Consider the following 17488-nt stretch of genomic DNA (forward strand, 5'->3'; position numbering starts at 1 on the left):
ACATGTGATGACTTATGTTGATCATTTCATGGTAGTGTGTAGGGTGACTTTTTACTATGCTTAGTTGACCCTATGACTACTTGAATAATATACTATATCTTATATGGTGAAATATGTGTGTCTTATTGTAGTACACTTACGTCCCTTACTTGATACATGTAAGATCTCAATATGGATTCTTGACTTAGTATGCTAAATCTCCTTAGTCTTGTATATGTGATTTACATTTGACCTTGAATATAATTAATAAGGTTCTTTGTGTAGAAAATTAAAAAAAAAGAATATGATAACGTTGAAGTTGAAAATTGTATTGACATCCTTCTTTTGTGAACGGTGGTATGAGGGTTGATTGGTTGGTGAAATTATCCTTAGGAAAGTCACTGAGTTATCCTCTTATCTAATGTAGGTAGCCTTAGTGGACCCTCTTTAGTAAGGTGTTATGCGATTGGGTTATGAACAAGATATAGTACCTTTACATATGCTCCATTATTGATTTACTCAATGATAAAAAAAAGTCTAGAAATGAGTGTGTATGCATGGGGAGTTCCTTGAAATAATATGGCATTAGTGAATAAAGAAACCCTCTATATTCCTTAATTATGTGCCTACATAGGATGTATCCTCATTCTACCATTGACGAGTAGAACACCCACCATCGGAGTAGGGTTTGACCTCAAATTTCATGATTAAATACCATGGTCTATGTTTGTTATTGCCTAATCTCATCATATGGGATACATTCTAGTTCTTGATGATTACTATGAAGTTTAGGTAGTTTATTGGGACACTTTGTAGTCATTTCACTATTAGTCTTTGAAGATGTTAGTATATGAGCCCATAGAATTTTTCCAAGCCCATTATGTGAATATCATTTAGTGTTGAGTGTCTCCCGAATCGTTAAATGAACTTAATTACCTAGTATAAATACAACTTAATCAAAAGATACTTATCTTGTGTACCTTTGAGGATTTCTTAGTTAGGCTTGGAGAGGGTGTATATACGTTCTCTTAACGTCTTTCTCATATAAGTCTTAGAGTAATTTGAGGTATGGAGTTGAATGTATGAAATGCGAATAATATTATCTTAGGTAATCTTTAGGATCTCTTTGGTGTATGTAAAAGGACTATATGGGTGGTCACCTCATAATTTAATCTAGTGAGCCTTAGATCCCCTTTCGTAGGAGGGTCTAATGTTAATGTTAATTGATGTGATACATGATGTATTGGAATAACTTACTTTAGGTAGTCTTCAGGATCATCTAGTTGTGTGTAAAGGGGTTGTATAGGCGGCGTCTTCGTATCTTTCTGAGGAGAGTCTTAGGATAACCATTATTAGGGGGTTCATGTGAATATACTTATGTGTAGGATGTTACTTGAATATATCTTATATATGATTATTGACTTTTTTTGTGTCTCTTATACTATTTAATGAAGGTTTTATATAAAGATATCATGAATGTATGTTACTATACTAAATGTCCCTTTTTTATGGTTTTTGCATGGTTTCAACACTTAGTGCATTCAATGTGCTAACCTCTTATTTTTTCATTTTGAATGAAGTGTAGGAATTGGCAGTCTTGATATGCCATTGAGGATGGAAAGATTTCTAAGGATTGAAGACTATATTTTTGTGAGTCCTCATCGATTCGAGAAGAATACCCACATGATCTTTTTTATGTCTTAAGTTGTAACGACCTGTTAGTCGTTTTGAGCAGTAGAGTTTATTTCTGGTAATAACTGTCTAAGTCGACGGATCCACGATGGACCGTCATGGGCACGACGGACCGTCGAGGGTGTCTCTTTCCAAAACACTTAGAATTCTGAAAAATTGGGTACTGAGATCGACTCTCTAAACATCACGATGAAATAGCAGGATGGACCATTGAGGGCTCGAGGGACCTTCACAAATCCTTCCGCAAAATTAACTCTCTGAACTTCGTGACGGAAGCAGCAGGATGGACCGTCGCAGGCACGACGGCCTGTCACAGACAGCGTTACCTTGACTGGGTCGGATTTCTGTTACATATTTTTAAGGGGCGTTTTGGACTATTCCTGCTTATAATTATAAAGTTAGCAGTTTAATGTAAATAATTCAATTACTTGGGGGTTAAAGGAGATTACCTTGGATTAATTAGCGGGTTACTTTTACCATCTTTTATACTTAATTATATGCTAATTAGGGTAAAAGAAAAAGGGTTGGAATAAGAAAAATACAAAGAACAGAGAGAGGGAAAAACGATCGATCAAGAGGAGAGAATGAAGAGGAAAGCAAAGCTTTGGGAAAGTAGATTGCTTGGTCGCAATTCTTCGGTGGAGGTAGGTTATGGTTTATGCTGTTTCATAGTAAACTTTTAATAGCAAATGATATGTATTGGGTAGTATTATAAACCCTTCTATATGCTTAATTGTGTGCTTGCATGATGTGATCATATAATTGTGATAAAATAAGTATGATGAGGCTATTGAATCCTAAACTTTGAAACCTCTCTGTTAATGATGATGCCTTGGCGTAAAAGAAGGCCTGATGAACTAAAAGAATGAGGTTAATGGATCGGGTGTCGCGAAATGACACGTAGTATTAGTGGATCGAGTCTCACGAACCGACACGTAGTATTAATGGATCGGGTGTCATGAACCGACACGTTGTATTAGGGGGATCGGATGTCACGAACCGACACGTAGTATTAGGGGATTTGGTGTAACGAACCAACACGCAATATTAAGGGATCGGGTGTCACAAACCGACACGTAGTATTAGGGGATTGGAGTGTCACGATCCGACACAAGAGGAATAAAGAGAATGAATCTTGAATTATGTTAATATACTCAAATTTAATGAACCTATTTCCCAAATGTGTATGGTATGGAGGCTTGAGTCCTCATGGGTGTACTTGGCGTTATTATCAATGATCTTTGTACTTGTTGTTGTTACCTGTTGAGTATTTTAGTTGATTTTATGATATCATCTGCTATATATTGCTTTCTATATTGAAATGGCCGATGATATCTACTCAGTACTTATGTTTTGTACTGACCCCTAATTGTATGTTTTCTTTTTGGTAATTATGGAGTGCAGCAAATGTACCGTCGTCTTTAACTCAACCGCAACTCTAGCCAGTCTTCTTCACGTAAGATTTCAGGGTGAGCTATTGTTCCTAGCTTGGACTGAATCTTCTTCTTCACGTCTTGATACCTTGAAGTTCTGGCATGGACTAGTTGTTTAGTTATTTTAGCTTCTTAGATGCTCTTAGATTTAGTAAGTTGAGGATAGATGTTCTTGTGATGATGACTTCTAGATTTTGGGGATAATGATAAGTATTGAGTTTTGAGAAGTTATTTAATCGATTTTCATTAATGAGTTTAAGTCTTCCGCATTATATTATGTTATTTATGGTTGAAATTTTGGGGTTTAGAATTGTTGGTCCGCTCACATAGTAGAATAAGTGTGGGTACCACTCGCGACCCGTTTTGGGTTGGGACAAACTTTGTATCAAAGAATTAGGTTCGTTAGTCTCATCACACAAGAACGAGTCTATTAGAGTCTTAAGGAATGTTAGGGGGACGCCTTTACTTTTCTTTGAGAGGCTATAACACTTTAGGAAAATTCCATTCTTTCTTTCTTTTGTGCTATTACTTGGGTGCAATTGGTATCTAGGTGATACAAATTGGTATCTGACAATCTTCACTGTACTTTGCAGATGGTTAGAACTAGAGCCACAACCGAGCCAACACCAGCACCGGCAACACAAGAGGCGTCTGAGCCAGCCGCTGATACTGTAGCTCGAAGAGGAGCAGTGGCAAGAGGCAATGGTAGACGTCGCAGGAGGACGTCCTCTAGAGGAAGAGGACAAGCACCTGGCCCATCTAGTACTAGGGTGGTTACTCCTCCACCGATTGAGGAAGTAGTAAGAGAGGGGGAGGAATGGGAGAATGAGCAAGTGCAGAATGAGGAATTACCGCCCCAACCTACCCCAGAGATGATTAATCAAGTTCTTGCTTACCTTAGTGGGTTATCTGATCAAGGCCAGACACCTCCAGTTTTTTCTGCACCAGCACCTCAGGTTCCGGGAGTACAACATGCAGCTTCTGTGGCTCCCCGCATGGATGCCTCATTGGAAATAGGCACGTTTCTTCGATTCACTACAGGGCCTATAATGACAAGTGATCAGCATGAACTCTTTAGTAAGTTCTTGAAATTGAAACCTCCAGTCTTCAAGGGTGCTGAAACTGAGGATGCCTACGATTTTCTGGTTGATTGTCATAAGCTACTTCACAAGATGGGTATAGTAGAACGATTTGGCGTCGAGTTTGTGACCTATCAATTTCAAGGAAATGCCAAAATATGGTGGCAGTCACATGTTGAGTGTCAACCCGCACAGGCACCACCCATGACTTGGGCGTCGTTCTCTAGCTTATTTATGGAGAAGTATATCTCACGGACCTTGAGGGATAAGAGGAGAGATGAGTTTTTGAGCCTAGAGCATGGCAAGATGTCGGTGACTACATATGAGGCTAAGTTCCGTGCATTATCCAGGTATGCCACCCAGCTTTGCTTCAGTCCACAAGAGCGGATTCGGTATTTTGTGAAGGGGTTGAGGTCAGATTTGCGGATTTCAGCCTTACAGGTAGCGGCTACAGCGAAATCCTTTCAAGAAGTGGTAGACTTCGTGATAGAGGTGGAGTGAGTGAAGACAGATGACTTCACCATGGAATTGACATCTAAAAGGTTTCGTAAGGGATGTGAGTTTAATGGTTCTTACTCTAGAGGGCAGAGTTCAGGACGGTATCCAGCCTGCCCTATTCAGTCTTCACTACAAACTGTAGCTGGGGGACCACCGCAGATCGGTCAACACTTCTCTCAGTTTGGAGGTTATCCCCAGACTCCGTCGTTCTCACAGAGACCTATGCTTGAATCTAGAGAATGTTATGGATGTGGAGATACTGGACATATTTGGAGGAATTGTCCAAAACCGAGTTACAGACCCCCAATAATCAGAGGTAGAGGTGGTCATGGAAGAGGCCGCTTCTCTGGAGGACGTGGTGGCCGAGGTAATGGTGGTCACCAAAACGGCCGGGGTGACGGGCAAACTGGAAATACTGCAGCGCAACATGGTAAGGGAAGCGGACAGACCGGTGATAGTGCCCATTGTTATGCTTTTCGTGGGAGATCTGAAGTGGAGACATCTGATGCTGTCATCACAGGTAATCTTTTGGTTTGTGATTGCATGGCTTTTGTATTATTTGATCCTGGATCCACATTTTCATATGTATCTTCCTCACTTGCTACTGGTCTTAATTTACATTATGAATTGCTTGACATGCCTATTCATGTTTCTACTCCGGTGGGTGAGTATGTGATAGTTGAAAAGGTGCATAGGTCTTGTCATGTGACTTTTATAAAGAGCAATACTTATGTAGACATGGTTATCTTAGAAATGGTTGATTTTGATGTAATTCAGGGTATGACTTTGCTTTCTCCAAACATTGCAATCTTAGATTGTAATGCCAAAGCTGTGACATTGGCCAACCTTTGACAGATCCGTTAGTGTGGGAGGGTGACTACACTTCCACTCCAGTTTGTATCATTTCCTTCCTTCGTGCTAAGAGAATGGTTAGAAAGGGTTGTTTAGCTTTCTTGGCACACCTCAGGGATGATACTACCCAAGTACCTTCGATTGAATTGGTTTCAATAGTACGTGAGTTTCTAGATGTGTTTCCTGCAGACCTTCCTAGTATGCCACCGGATAGGGATATCGACTTTTGTATTGATTAGGAGCCGGGTACTCGCCCCATTTCCATACCCCCTTATTGGATTGCTCCCGCTGAGTTAAGAGAGTTAAGGGCCCAACTTCAAGAGTTGTTAGGGAAAGACTTTATTAGACCAAGTGCATCCCCTTGGGGTGCTCCTGTTTTGTTTGTGAAGAATAAGGATGGAAGTTTTCGGATGTTCATTGACTACAGACAACTGAATAAGGTAACTGTTAAGAACAAGTATCCTCATCCTCGCATCGATGATTTGTTTGATCAGTTACAAGGTGCTTGTACCTTCTGAAAAATCGATATAAGATATGGTTATCATCAATTGAAAATACGGGCAACGGATGTGCCCAAGACTGCTTTTCGGACCAGGTATAGGAATTATGAGTTCTTAGTAATGTCATTTGGGCTTACGAATGCCCCTGCTGCTTTCATGAGCTTGATGATCGGAATTTTCAAGCCATATCAGGTTCTCTTTGTCATTGTATTCATTGATGACATACTGGTATACTTGAAGAGCAAGAAAAAACATGAAGAGAACTTGAGAATGGTATTGGAAATGTTGAGGAAGAAAAAGCTTTATGCCAAATTCTCCAAGTGTGAGTTTTGGCTAGATTCAGTGTCCTTTTTGGGGCACGTGGTTTCTAAGGATGGAGTGATGGTGGATCCTTCTAAGATTGAAACGGTTAGAATTTGGGTAAGGCCTACTAATGTTACAGACGTAAGGAGCTTCGTTGGTTTAGCTAGCTACTACCATCGATTTGTCAAGGGATTTTCTTCTGTTGCTTCCCAACTGACAAATTTGACTGAGAAGAGTGTTCCATTTGTATGGTCGGACGAACGTGAAGAAAGTTTTCAGAAACTCAAGACTTTGTTGACTACTGCACCAATTCTCACCTTGCCAGTGGAAGGAAAGAAATTTGTTGTTTATTTTGATGCATCCTATTATGGTTTGGGTGCAGTGCTAATGCAAGAGAAGAATGTAATTGGTTATGCTTCGAGGCAATTAAAGGTGCATGAACATAACAATCCGACCCACGATTTGGAATTGGCCGCAGTTGTGTTTGCATTAAAGCAATGGAGACATTATCTATATGGGGTCAAGTGTGAAGTCTATACGGATCATTGTAGCCTAAAGTATGTCTTTACTCAGAGGGATTTGAATTTGAGACAGGAGGTGGATGGAACTACTGAAGGATTATGATGTTACCATCTTGTATCACCCAGGAAAGGCTAATGTTGTGGCAGACGCCTTAAGTAGAAAAGCAGGGAGCATGGGTAGTTTAGCCCACTTACAAGTTTCTACACGTTTATTGGCTAGAGAGGTTCAGACTCTGTCTAACAACTTTATAAGGTTAGAAGTAATTGAGAAGGGAGGATTTTTGGCCAGTGTAGAGGCGAGATCTTCATTTCTTGACAAGATCAAGGGAAAACAGTTTGGTGATGATAAACTAAGCCGAATTCGGGATATGGTGTTGCGAAGAGAGGATAAAGATGCAATAATGGATGAGGAAGTTGCTTTGAGAATTAAGGGAACGGTATGTGTGCCCCGTGTTGATGATTTGATCGACACTATTCTTACAGAGGCTCATAGCTCCGGATAATCTATACATCCTGGTGCAACCAAGATGTACCGTGACCTAGAGCAACACTTTTGGTGGAGTAAAATAAAGGGCGACATTGTTGATTTTGTTGCCAAAGGTCCAAATTGTCAGCAAGTAAAGTATGAACACCAGAGGCTCGGAGAAACACTTCAGAGAATGCCCATTCCTGAATGGAAGTGGGAGAAAATTGCGATGGACTTCGTGGTTGGTCTTCCAAAGACAATGGGGAAATTTGACTCTATTTGGGTAATTGTGGACAGATTAACTATGTCTGCTCACTTCATCCCGATCAAGGTGACCTACAATGCAGAGAAGTTAGCCAGACTCTACATCTCAGAAATTGATCGATTGCATGGAGTTCCACTTTCCATCATATCAGATAGAGGTACGGAGTTTACTTCTATGTTTTGGAGAACATTGCATGCTGAATTAGGTACTAGGTCGGACCTTAGTACTGCATTTCACCCTCAGACTGATGGTCAGTCTGAGCAAACAATGCTGGTGTTGGAAGAAATGCTTTGTGCATGTGTGATAGAAGTTGGGGGTCAATGGGATAACTTCTTACACATAGCGGAGTTTTCATACAATAATAGCTATCACTCAAGTACTGATATGGCTCCTTTCGAAGCATTGTATGGGAAGAGATGTAGGTCTCCCATTGGGTGGTTTGATGCATTTGAGGTTAGACCTTGGGGTACTGGTCTTCTGAGGGAATCGTTAGATAAAGTGAAATGCATTCAAGAAAAGCTTTTAGTGGCTCAAAGTAGGCAGAACGAATATGCTGATCGAAAGGTTAGAGACATGCAGTTTATGGAGGGAGAGCAATTTTTGCTGAAGGTTTCACCTATGAAAGGCATGATGCGGTTTGCTAAGCAAGGTAAGCTTAGTCCGAGGTACATAGGTCCATTTGAAGTTCTGAAGCGCATGGGGGAGGTGTCTTATGAATTAGCCTTGCCCCCAGCACTCTCAGGAGTGCACCCGGTATTTCCTTTGTCTATGGTGAAAAGATACCATGGTGATGGAAACTGCATCATTCGTTGGGATTAAGTTCTTCTTGATGAGAATTTGTCTTACGAGGAGGAGTCTGTTGCTTTCTTAGATAGGGAAGTCCGCAAGTTGAGGTCTATGGAGATTGCATCTGTCAAAGTTCAATGGAAGAATCGGCCAGGCAAAGAGTCCACTTGGGAGAAGGAGGCCGATATGCAAGAAAGATATCCACACATTTTTAAAGACTCAGGTACTCCTTTTCGTCGTAGTTTTCTTCTTGTGATCGTTCGGGGACGAACGATGGGTAAATTGGTATCTATTGTAATGACCGATTAGTTGTTTTGAGCAGTAGAGTTTATTTCTGGTATGACTGTCTGAGTCGACGGATTCCACGATGGACCGTCATAGGCACGACGAACCGTCGAGGGTGTCTCGTTCCAAAACACTTAGAATTCTGAAAAATTTGGTATTGAGATCGACTCTCTGAACTTCACAATGAAATGGTAGGACGGACCGTTTAGGGCTCGACGGACCGTCACAAATCCTTCCGCAGAATTAACTCTCTGAACTTCGTGACGGAAGCAGCAGGACGGACCGTCGTAGGCACGAAGGCCCGTCAAAGACTGCGTAACCCTCACTGGGTAAGATTTCTGTTAAATATTTTTAAGGGGCATTTTGGACTATTCCTGCTTATAATTATGATGTTAGGGGTTTAATGTTAATAATTCAATTACTTGGGCTTTAAAGGAGATAGCCTTGAATTAATTAGTGGGTTACTTTTACCATCTTTTATACTTAATTATATGCTAATTAGGGTAAAAGAAAAAAGGTTGGAATAAGAAAAATAGAAAGAACAGAGAGAAGGAGAAACGGTCGATCAAGAGGAGAGAACGAAGAGGAAAGCAAAGCTTTGGAAAAGTAGATTGCTTGTTCGCAATTCTTCAGTGGAGGTAGGTTATGGTTTATGCTTTTTCATAGTAAATTCTTAATAGCGAATGATATGTATTGGGTAGTATTGTAAACCCTTTTATATGCTTAATTGTGTGCTTGCATGATGTGATCATATAATTGTGATAAAATAAGTATGATGAGGCTATTGAATACTAAACTTTGAAACCTCTCTGTTAATGATCAAGCCTTGGTATAAAAGAAGGCCTGATGAACTAAAAGAATTAGGTTAATGGATCGGGTGTCACGAACCGACTCGTAATATTAATGGATCGGGGTTCATGAACTGACACGTAGTATTAATGGATCGGGTGTCACGAAATGACACGTAGTATTAGGGGAATCGGGTGTCACGAAATGACACGTAGTATTAGGGGATCGGGTGTCACGAACCGACATGCAGTATTAGGGGATCGGGTGTCACCAATCAACACGTAGTATTAGGGGATCGGAGTGTCACGTTCTGACACAAGAGGAATAAAGAGAATGAATCTTGAATTATATTAATATACTCAAATTTAATGAACCTATTTCCCAAATGAGTATGGTATGGAGGCTTGAGTCCTCATGGGTGTACTTGGCGTTATTTTCAATGATCCTTGTACTTGTTGTTGTTAGCTGTTGAGTATTGTAGTTGATTTTATGATATCATCTGATATATATTGCTTTCTATTTTGAGTTGGCCGATGATATCTACTCAGTACTTGTGTTTTGTACTGACCCCTACTTGTATGTTTTCTTTTTGTTAATTGTGGAGTGCAGCAAGCGTACCGTCGTCTTCAACTCAACCGGAACTCTAGCCAGTCTTCATCACGTCAGATTTCAGGGTGAGCTATTTTTCCTAGCTTGGACTGGATCTTCTTCTTCACGTCTTGATGCCTTGAAGTTCTGGCATGGACTAGCTGTTTAGTTATTTTAACTTCTTTGATACTCTTAGATTTAGTAAGTTGAGGATAGATGTTCTTGTGATGATGACTTCCAGATTTTGGAGATAATGATAAGTATTGATTTTTCAGAAGTTATTTAATCGATTTTCATTAATGAGTTTAAGTCTTCCGCATTATATTATGTTATTAATGGTTGAAATGTTGGGGTTTAGATTGGTTGTTTCACTCACATAGTAGGATAAGTGTGGATGCCACACGCGACCCGTTTTGGGTCGTGACATAAGTATTTATTTTATATGTTGTATGGGCCTAGTCCAAAATTTTGTATATTACAACCTATAGATGGTTTAATGAGAAATTGTAAAGGTTTAATTTGTAAAAAAAACTCTTCCGCTTGCGTATTGATGAAATATTCATTCATGTGTCAAGAAAGATTTGAAATTCATACTAATTATAGAGTGTATATTATGCGATGAATGATATAAGTTACTTAAATAAGAATTTTTAGAGTCTAATATGCCGTGTGGAGACTCAAAAGAAACTATAACTTCTAAGGTGTACTTGTGGGTTCTTACTGTGTGTGTGTAGGGAAATAATAATCATGAATATTTCATGATCACAAATATCCAAAGAAACAAAACAAAATAAAATAAAGAACCTTATTCACAATCTAGATAGAAACAAGTACTTTAGAAATCCGAAATCAATTCAATACGCCTAATTATTCCCCAAAATTGGAGTTGTTACTTATACTTCTCAAATTACTCCTCAAAACCAATAAAAATAGTAGGTGGTCATCATCAATAAAAATATCAAACTAAGTTCACGGGCAAAATAATAGAGTGAACAACTTGTTTGTGATTGAAAAGATAAAGAACTTATAGCTAAAAAGCTTGAATTTAAACACAACAATATATATACAATTTTCAAATTAGGAGAATGGTTTAATAGGAAAAACGGGGATGTCGGGCAAAGAATAAATTAAGAAAACGCTAATCTGTAATTGAAAAATTCATGCTTCAAAACTTATTTAACGATTCATTGTAATCACAATATATACTCAATCACTCATCGGTAGTTTAGGTGATAATAGGTAAATCATAATCTCCTTTCATTCTAAAAAATGAATTTCATGACATGTACATTAATTCTTAATAATGTAATTCAAAAAAACAACCCACAACCTTAGCTTACACATCTCTTTCAAGCAAGCCTTTTACATAACAACGAAACCTTAGATTTTCTCCTTTTAACCTAAAAACAAAAAATTAAAGCTAGAACGGGATTAGCAATTAGATCTTCCACTCCACGGATTCTATTTTAAAGCAACCCAAAAGGATCAGACGATAGAATTGAGCTGGCACTCTCATTATTAAATTGAAATATGGATAATAGAGTAAACCCAATTCATGAATGTGAGGAATGCAATCAAATACAAATGAAATAGCATGACGAATCAAAGATCAAATAGAATTGCCTATATTTAGCACAATCCCCACCTTATATTAGCAATTACAACAACAGTTCATGCTATAGAAAGTAAGGGAAAGAAGATAGGATAAACGATATTATAATTAGAAAAATTACTGTCAAACCAAAAGCTTAATTATGAGGCAACTTATGTTTAACTTCTCACTCAAAAATTAAGAACAATATGAAATTAATCTCAAATAATAATATGAGTTTTCATCTCTTCAATACTCTCTATCAATATTTACTGATTGGATGTTGAATTATGGTCCCCTCAAGCCCTATTTTCTCAATTTGGATTCAATGTTTGAGAATTTTGCGAATCTCGTCATGTCAGATAGGCGTTCTCTATAAAAGCGGATGGGAGTTTTTAAAGGCATATGCCATAAAGCTGAAAATCATGTTGCTTAATCAAATTTTACCTTTATTGACCATTTTACTGAAGTAAATTCTGCATAATTTCCAAAGAAACAAGTTGACTTTGGTTGATTTTTCGTAAAAGAAAACCACATCTTGTTGGCGAGAAATATAGGGATATGTTTATTTCAGGTTTAGCTCCTTTTAAATTATTGTGCAGAATTTTTTCTCCTATATCCAAAACTTGACATAAACATAATTCAGATGTGTCAATTTGACAAATACGTCTATAGTTAAAAGGATTGATATCTCGTATAAAAAAACTACATGTGCGGCCTGTTAGTCCTCCTAGGCCTAATTAACTTACTTTAATCCTATGAACTATTTGGGGAATGGATTAGTTCGAGCCAAAACTTCAGATAATAGGTGTAAACCGAAAAAAGCCTCATAAGTAGTTGTTAATGGAGGTGAGGTTACAAATTTTTGAGCTGTTGGTATCAATTTATGCAAAATTTCTTCACATATAATTCCCCGAACCACATCTTATAAACGAGCCAGAGCAAATCCGAATTATTCTTGTAAAAGGTCTCCTACAGAACGAAAATATATATTTTTCAAATGATTCATATCGTTGAGTGTAGCTATGCAAAATTTCAGTCCAATGAAATGATTGGTAAGTTCCAATATGTCTAGTGGTAACAAAAATGTATTGTTTCGGAATTTATTAACGTTCAGTTTTCTGTTCATATTAAGAATAAAGAGATCTTTATCAACCGAAAAAACAGGGCTTCTAGATGTAATATATCTAATGAAACCGTCGCTGGAATCGACATTTTCTTCAAAGAGAAAGATCTCAAATATCTGGAGTTTCTATTTGTATAGTGTAGTGATGATCTGATCTGCAAGGACCGTGATTGGAAGTTGTTTGATCGTATTTCTCTGAGGAAGAGTCAAAATAGAATAAACTCGAATTCGGAATAGCTTTTAGAAATATTATTTAAATACTAGATTTCTTATCTCATTTCTTCTTTTCTTTAAAAAATAATTCATTCAAATAAAGATTTCTCAGGTACCCTAGGTCAATAAAAGTTAAAGGAAGAAAATCAGGGCGAAACAAACATAACATCACAATGTTGTATTCTTGCTGCCTGTCTTTATGTTGTTGGATCTCAATGTTTTTGGAATACTCCAAATACAACTTCAGCATCCAAATACGGGTTAATACCAGCAAATAAATCTCTGAACCGATGGATAATGAGACTCTTTTTCTACATGAGTACCACAAAATCTATAAAAAAAAATATCAAGAAATGTGTGTTATTCCATTACTCATCAAATATGAATTATCCGAGTTATGTGTCTTCTAATAAGAATTATGTTTATGATCTAGGGTAACTTTTGAGATGTGCATCATAAATTTTGTGAATGGTTTTCTCTCATACATAGATAAGAGTGATACAAGAAAAATTTTCTCACATACACAGATAATCTCGATAGGTGAAAGGATTAATCTCATATGCATAAATTAAAATTTAAAGGAGTTACTCTTATAAGGCTTCATGATTTTAATTGGTATTATGATTACTGTATTTCCTTGTGTCATGTTTTCATGATTGAATTTATCTATTCCAATGGGATTTAGATTAGCACTAAGAGTATTTTGAAGTGTTGGCTCAAATAGAGTAGTGTTTAATAGCAATCACTAATTCCTAACTACGTTCCCCTACAACATTTTACTCAAATTAGCTAGACAATGACTCCTTAAATAGCATATGAATGAACCATAAAACGTTTTTCCTTGGTAATCGACAACACCTTCTCTGTGTAGGTGTGAAATCAGGTTTTTTCTTATAGCTCACAAGGTTTATTTTCGTTTCAATCAAATATCCCACAAAACGAACTTAGTTATTGCAACGGTTTTCATGAATTTTTTTTTTCATTTGTCAAGATGCATTGATCATGTTCATAATTTACTATTCTTCCTTATGTACTTTTGAAGAAGTTTTGTTTGTTCATGCATATTATGTTTTCACTTATGTCCCTTTACAATTATGTTAATTTTTGTGTATATCTTAATACTCCGCACATTTCATGTATTAGTACATATTTGTACCTACATTGTGTTAAATATAGGTTTGGCGTGTCTCCTCTTTCCACTCATGTCTAGTTTACCATTCATCCAGAAGACCTAGTAAGTCGTCGTTTAGTGAGGACCATGACAAGTTTTCGATGTTTTCCTACGTGTTTATTTTTTTGGATTTTATTCATGGTGTATGTGCTTTGCTCTAACTATGTCTTTTGTTTTAATATATCGACTTGTTAAAACTATGATTAGACTTCTGTGTTTATTTTTAACTCCTTTATGATATAAGCATTCCTACTTTAATTTGTCATATGTTCACTTGTATTGTGTTTTATGTATGACAAATTGTTTGTGTAGGATATTTCAGTGTCTTATAGGTCATGTCACATCTACGGTATACTTTTAGTCATGATAGGCGTTCATGTTAGCTAAAAACACTTAATTTTTATTCTTATTTGTCTCATATTCGATAATTTTTTTCGTTTTTTGAGCATAAACTTTATGAATTGTGTTTAATAGTACATCTTATTTCTATGATTAAAATGATGTGAATACGAAGAAATTTGGAGCCAAAATGAATTAAAGATTATAAATTATAGAATGAAATGTGAGCTAAAATACAAATTTTTTTTCAATATTTGTTTCATATTTAATAATTTTGTTTTCCCTTTTTGCACATGGATTTTATGAATTAAGATTAATCGTATATTTTTTTATATGTTTCAAATGATGTGAATATAATATATTTAGACTAAAAAGGAATTAAAGGTGAAAGATTATAATGGAGAACAATCATACAACATAATAGATTATATTCAAATTGAATGTGCATATTTGCCACATTTTCCGATATGAAGTTAAGAGCAATAATTTGTTGATTGTTTAGCGGCTGTCAACACTATAATGCAGAGAGCAAATTTAATTCCTTTGGGTTTCTCAATTTATTTATATCTCGGTTAATTTATTTAAGCTTAAAATATATTTATAAATTATCCAAAGTTATAATTCTTAAGGACGTACATAAGTTGGGTGAGGAGGAAATCAGTGAGGTGGTGGAGGTAGAGGAATGGGTAACATAGGCAGAGGTAATGTGCAACTATGAAGAGAGGTAGATCGTGTTTATGATATGTAACGACCCGTTTAGTCGTTTTGAGCAGCAGACTTTATTTCTGGAAAAACTGGCAGAAGCGACGGACCCCACGACGGACCGTCGCAGGGTCTCGTTTCAAAACACTTAGAAAATCTGAAATTGGGTACTAAAAATCGACTCTCTGAACTTTGTGACGGAATGGCAGGACGGACCGTCACAGGTGTGACGAACCGTCACAGACCCGTGGTGGAAATTTGTGTCTCTGAACTCTACGACGACCTGCAGGACGGACCGTCGCAGGCACGACGGCCCGTCACAGGTTGCGCAAATCCCAGGCAGAGTCGGATTTCTGGTTAAGTTTTTAAGGGACGTTTTTGACTATTCTTGCCTTAATTATAAAGTTCGTGGGTTTATATTAATAACTCAAATTCTTAAGGGGTTAAAAGAGGTAACCCTAAGTTAATTAGTGGGGTATTATTGCCATCTTTTATTCTTAATTATATGTTAATTTGGGGTAAAAGAAAGACGATTTTTAATAAGAAAAGAGAAAAGAAAAGGGAGAGATAGATTGATCGATTGAGAGAGAAAGAGTCGAACGAGGAAGAAGAATATCAAAGCTTGGGAGATTGCTTGTTGATTCCAATTCTTCGGTGGAGGTAGGTTATGGTTTTCATGCTTTCATAGTAAACTCTTAATAGAGAATGATATGTATTGGTAGTATTGTAAACCCAACTATATGCATAATTGTATGTTTGCATGAATATGATTGTGTGATTGTGATAAGATGAGCATGATGAAAATATTGAATCCCAAATCTTGAAAGGAAACTTTAATATACATTATTAATAATGATGCCTTGGTATAGAAGAAGGCTTGATGAATTAAAGTAATGGGATTGATGATGCCTTGGTATAGAGAAGGCCTGATGATTTACAGAATCATATTAGTGGATCGGGTGTCACGAACCGACACGTAGAATTAGGGGATCGGGTGTCACGAACCAACACGTAGAATTAGGGGATCGGGTGTCACGAACCGACACGTAGAATTAAGGGATAAGGTGTCACGAACCGACACGTAGAATTAGGGGATCGGGTGTCACGAACCGACACGTAGATATAGTGGATCGGAGTGTCACGTACCGACACAAGAGGAATAATGAATATGAGGGATCGGAGTGTCACATACCGAAACAAGAGAATTAAAGATAATGAATCTTGAAAGATGATAATATACTCAATCTAATGAACATAATTCCCAAATGAGTATGGTGTTGAGTCTTGAGCCCTCATAGATGAACTTGATGGTACTTATTGATGATTATAATACTTGTTGTGGCTACCTGTTGAGTTTTATAGTTGATTTACGATAATATTGATATATACTGTTCCCTATTTTGAGTTGCCCGATGATATCTACTCATTACCCGTGTTTTGTAATGACCCCTACTTTTATGTTTTCTTCTTGTTTATTTGTGGAGTACAACAAACGTGCAATCATCTTCAACTCAACATTAATTCAAGCCAGTCTTACTACATCGGAAATTCAGGGTGAGCTAATGCTTCTAGCTTGGACTGGATCTTCTTCTTCAAGTCTTGATGCCTTGAACTTCCGGCATGGACTAGCTTCTTATGTATTTTTAGCTTTTAGAATACTCTTAGTTTAGTCATTTGATTGTAGATGTTCTTGTGGTGATGACTTCTAGATTCTGGGGATAATGATAAATTTTTGAGTTATAGAAGTTGATTATTGATTTTACTAATGAGTTTAAGTCTTCCGTATTACTTTCTCTTGTTATTACATTGAAATGTTAAGGTTAGATTGGTTGGTTCGCTCACATAGGAGGGTAAGTGTGGGTGCCAGTCGTAGCCCGGTTTTGGGTCGTGACAAACTTGGTATCAGAGCATTAGGTTCGTTGGTCTCATCACACAAGAACAGGTCTAGTAGAGTCTTAAGGAACGGTAGGGGGACGCCTTTACTTTTCCTTGAGAGGCTATAAGACTTTAGGAAAAATTTCACTCTTTTATTCTTTCTTTCATGCTACTACTTGAGTCCAATTAGTATCTAGGCGATACGAATTGGTATCTGACCGTCTTCACTCTCTTTCGCAGATGGTTAGAACTAGAGCAACGACTATGCCAACACCAACGTCGGCCAGACAAGAAACAACTGAGCCAACCACTGGGGCTGTGGCTCAAGGAAGAACAGCGGCAAGGGGCCGTGGAAGAGGTCGTGGGAGGACGTCCTCTAGAGGGAGAGGACAAACACCTAGCCCATCTGATACTAGGGCAGTGACTCCTCCACCG

General features: G+C 37.5%; 1 protein-coding gene across 1 annotated transcript in view; it reads left to right on the forward strand.

The window, feature by feature from the left end:
• The first annotated feature begins 6153 nt into the window (after positions 1 to 6153).
• LOC138337964 (uncharacterized) overlaps positions 6154 to 17488 on the forward strand; it is a 51205-nt gene continuing 39870 nt past the window's right edge. The window contains exons 1-5 of the mRNA XM_069288411.1: positions 6154 to 6441; positions 6989 to 7294; positions 7385 to 7606; positions 8108 to 8341; positions 8438 to 8659. Coding sequence (XP_069144512.1) covers positions 6154 to 6441; positions 6989 to 7294; positions 7385 to 7606; positions 8108 to 8341; positions 8438 to 8659 — 1272 coding nt within the window. The remainder of the gene's footprint in view (positions 6442 to 6988; positions 7295 to 7384; positions 7607 to 8107; positions 8342 to 8437; positions 8660 to 17488) is intronic.

This window comes from Solanum lycopersicum, chromosome 8 (genome assembly GCF_036512215.1).
Source record: "Solanum lycopersicum chromosome 8, SLM_r2.1".
NCBI lineage: Eukaryota > Viridiplantae > Streptophyta > Magnoliopsida > Solanales > Solanaceae > Solanum > Solanum lycopersicum.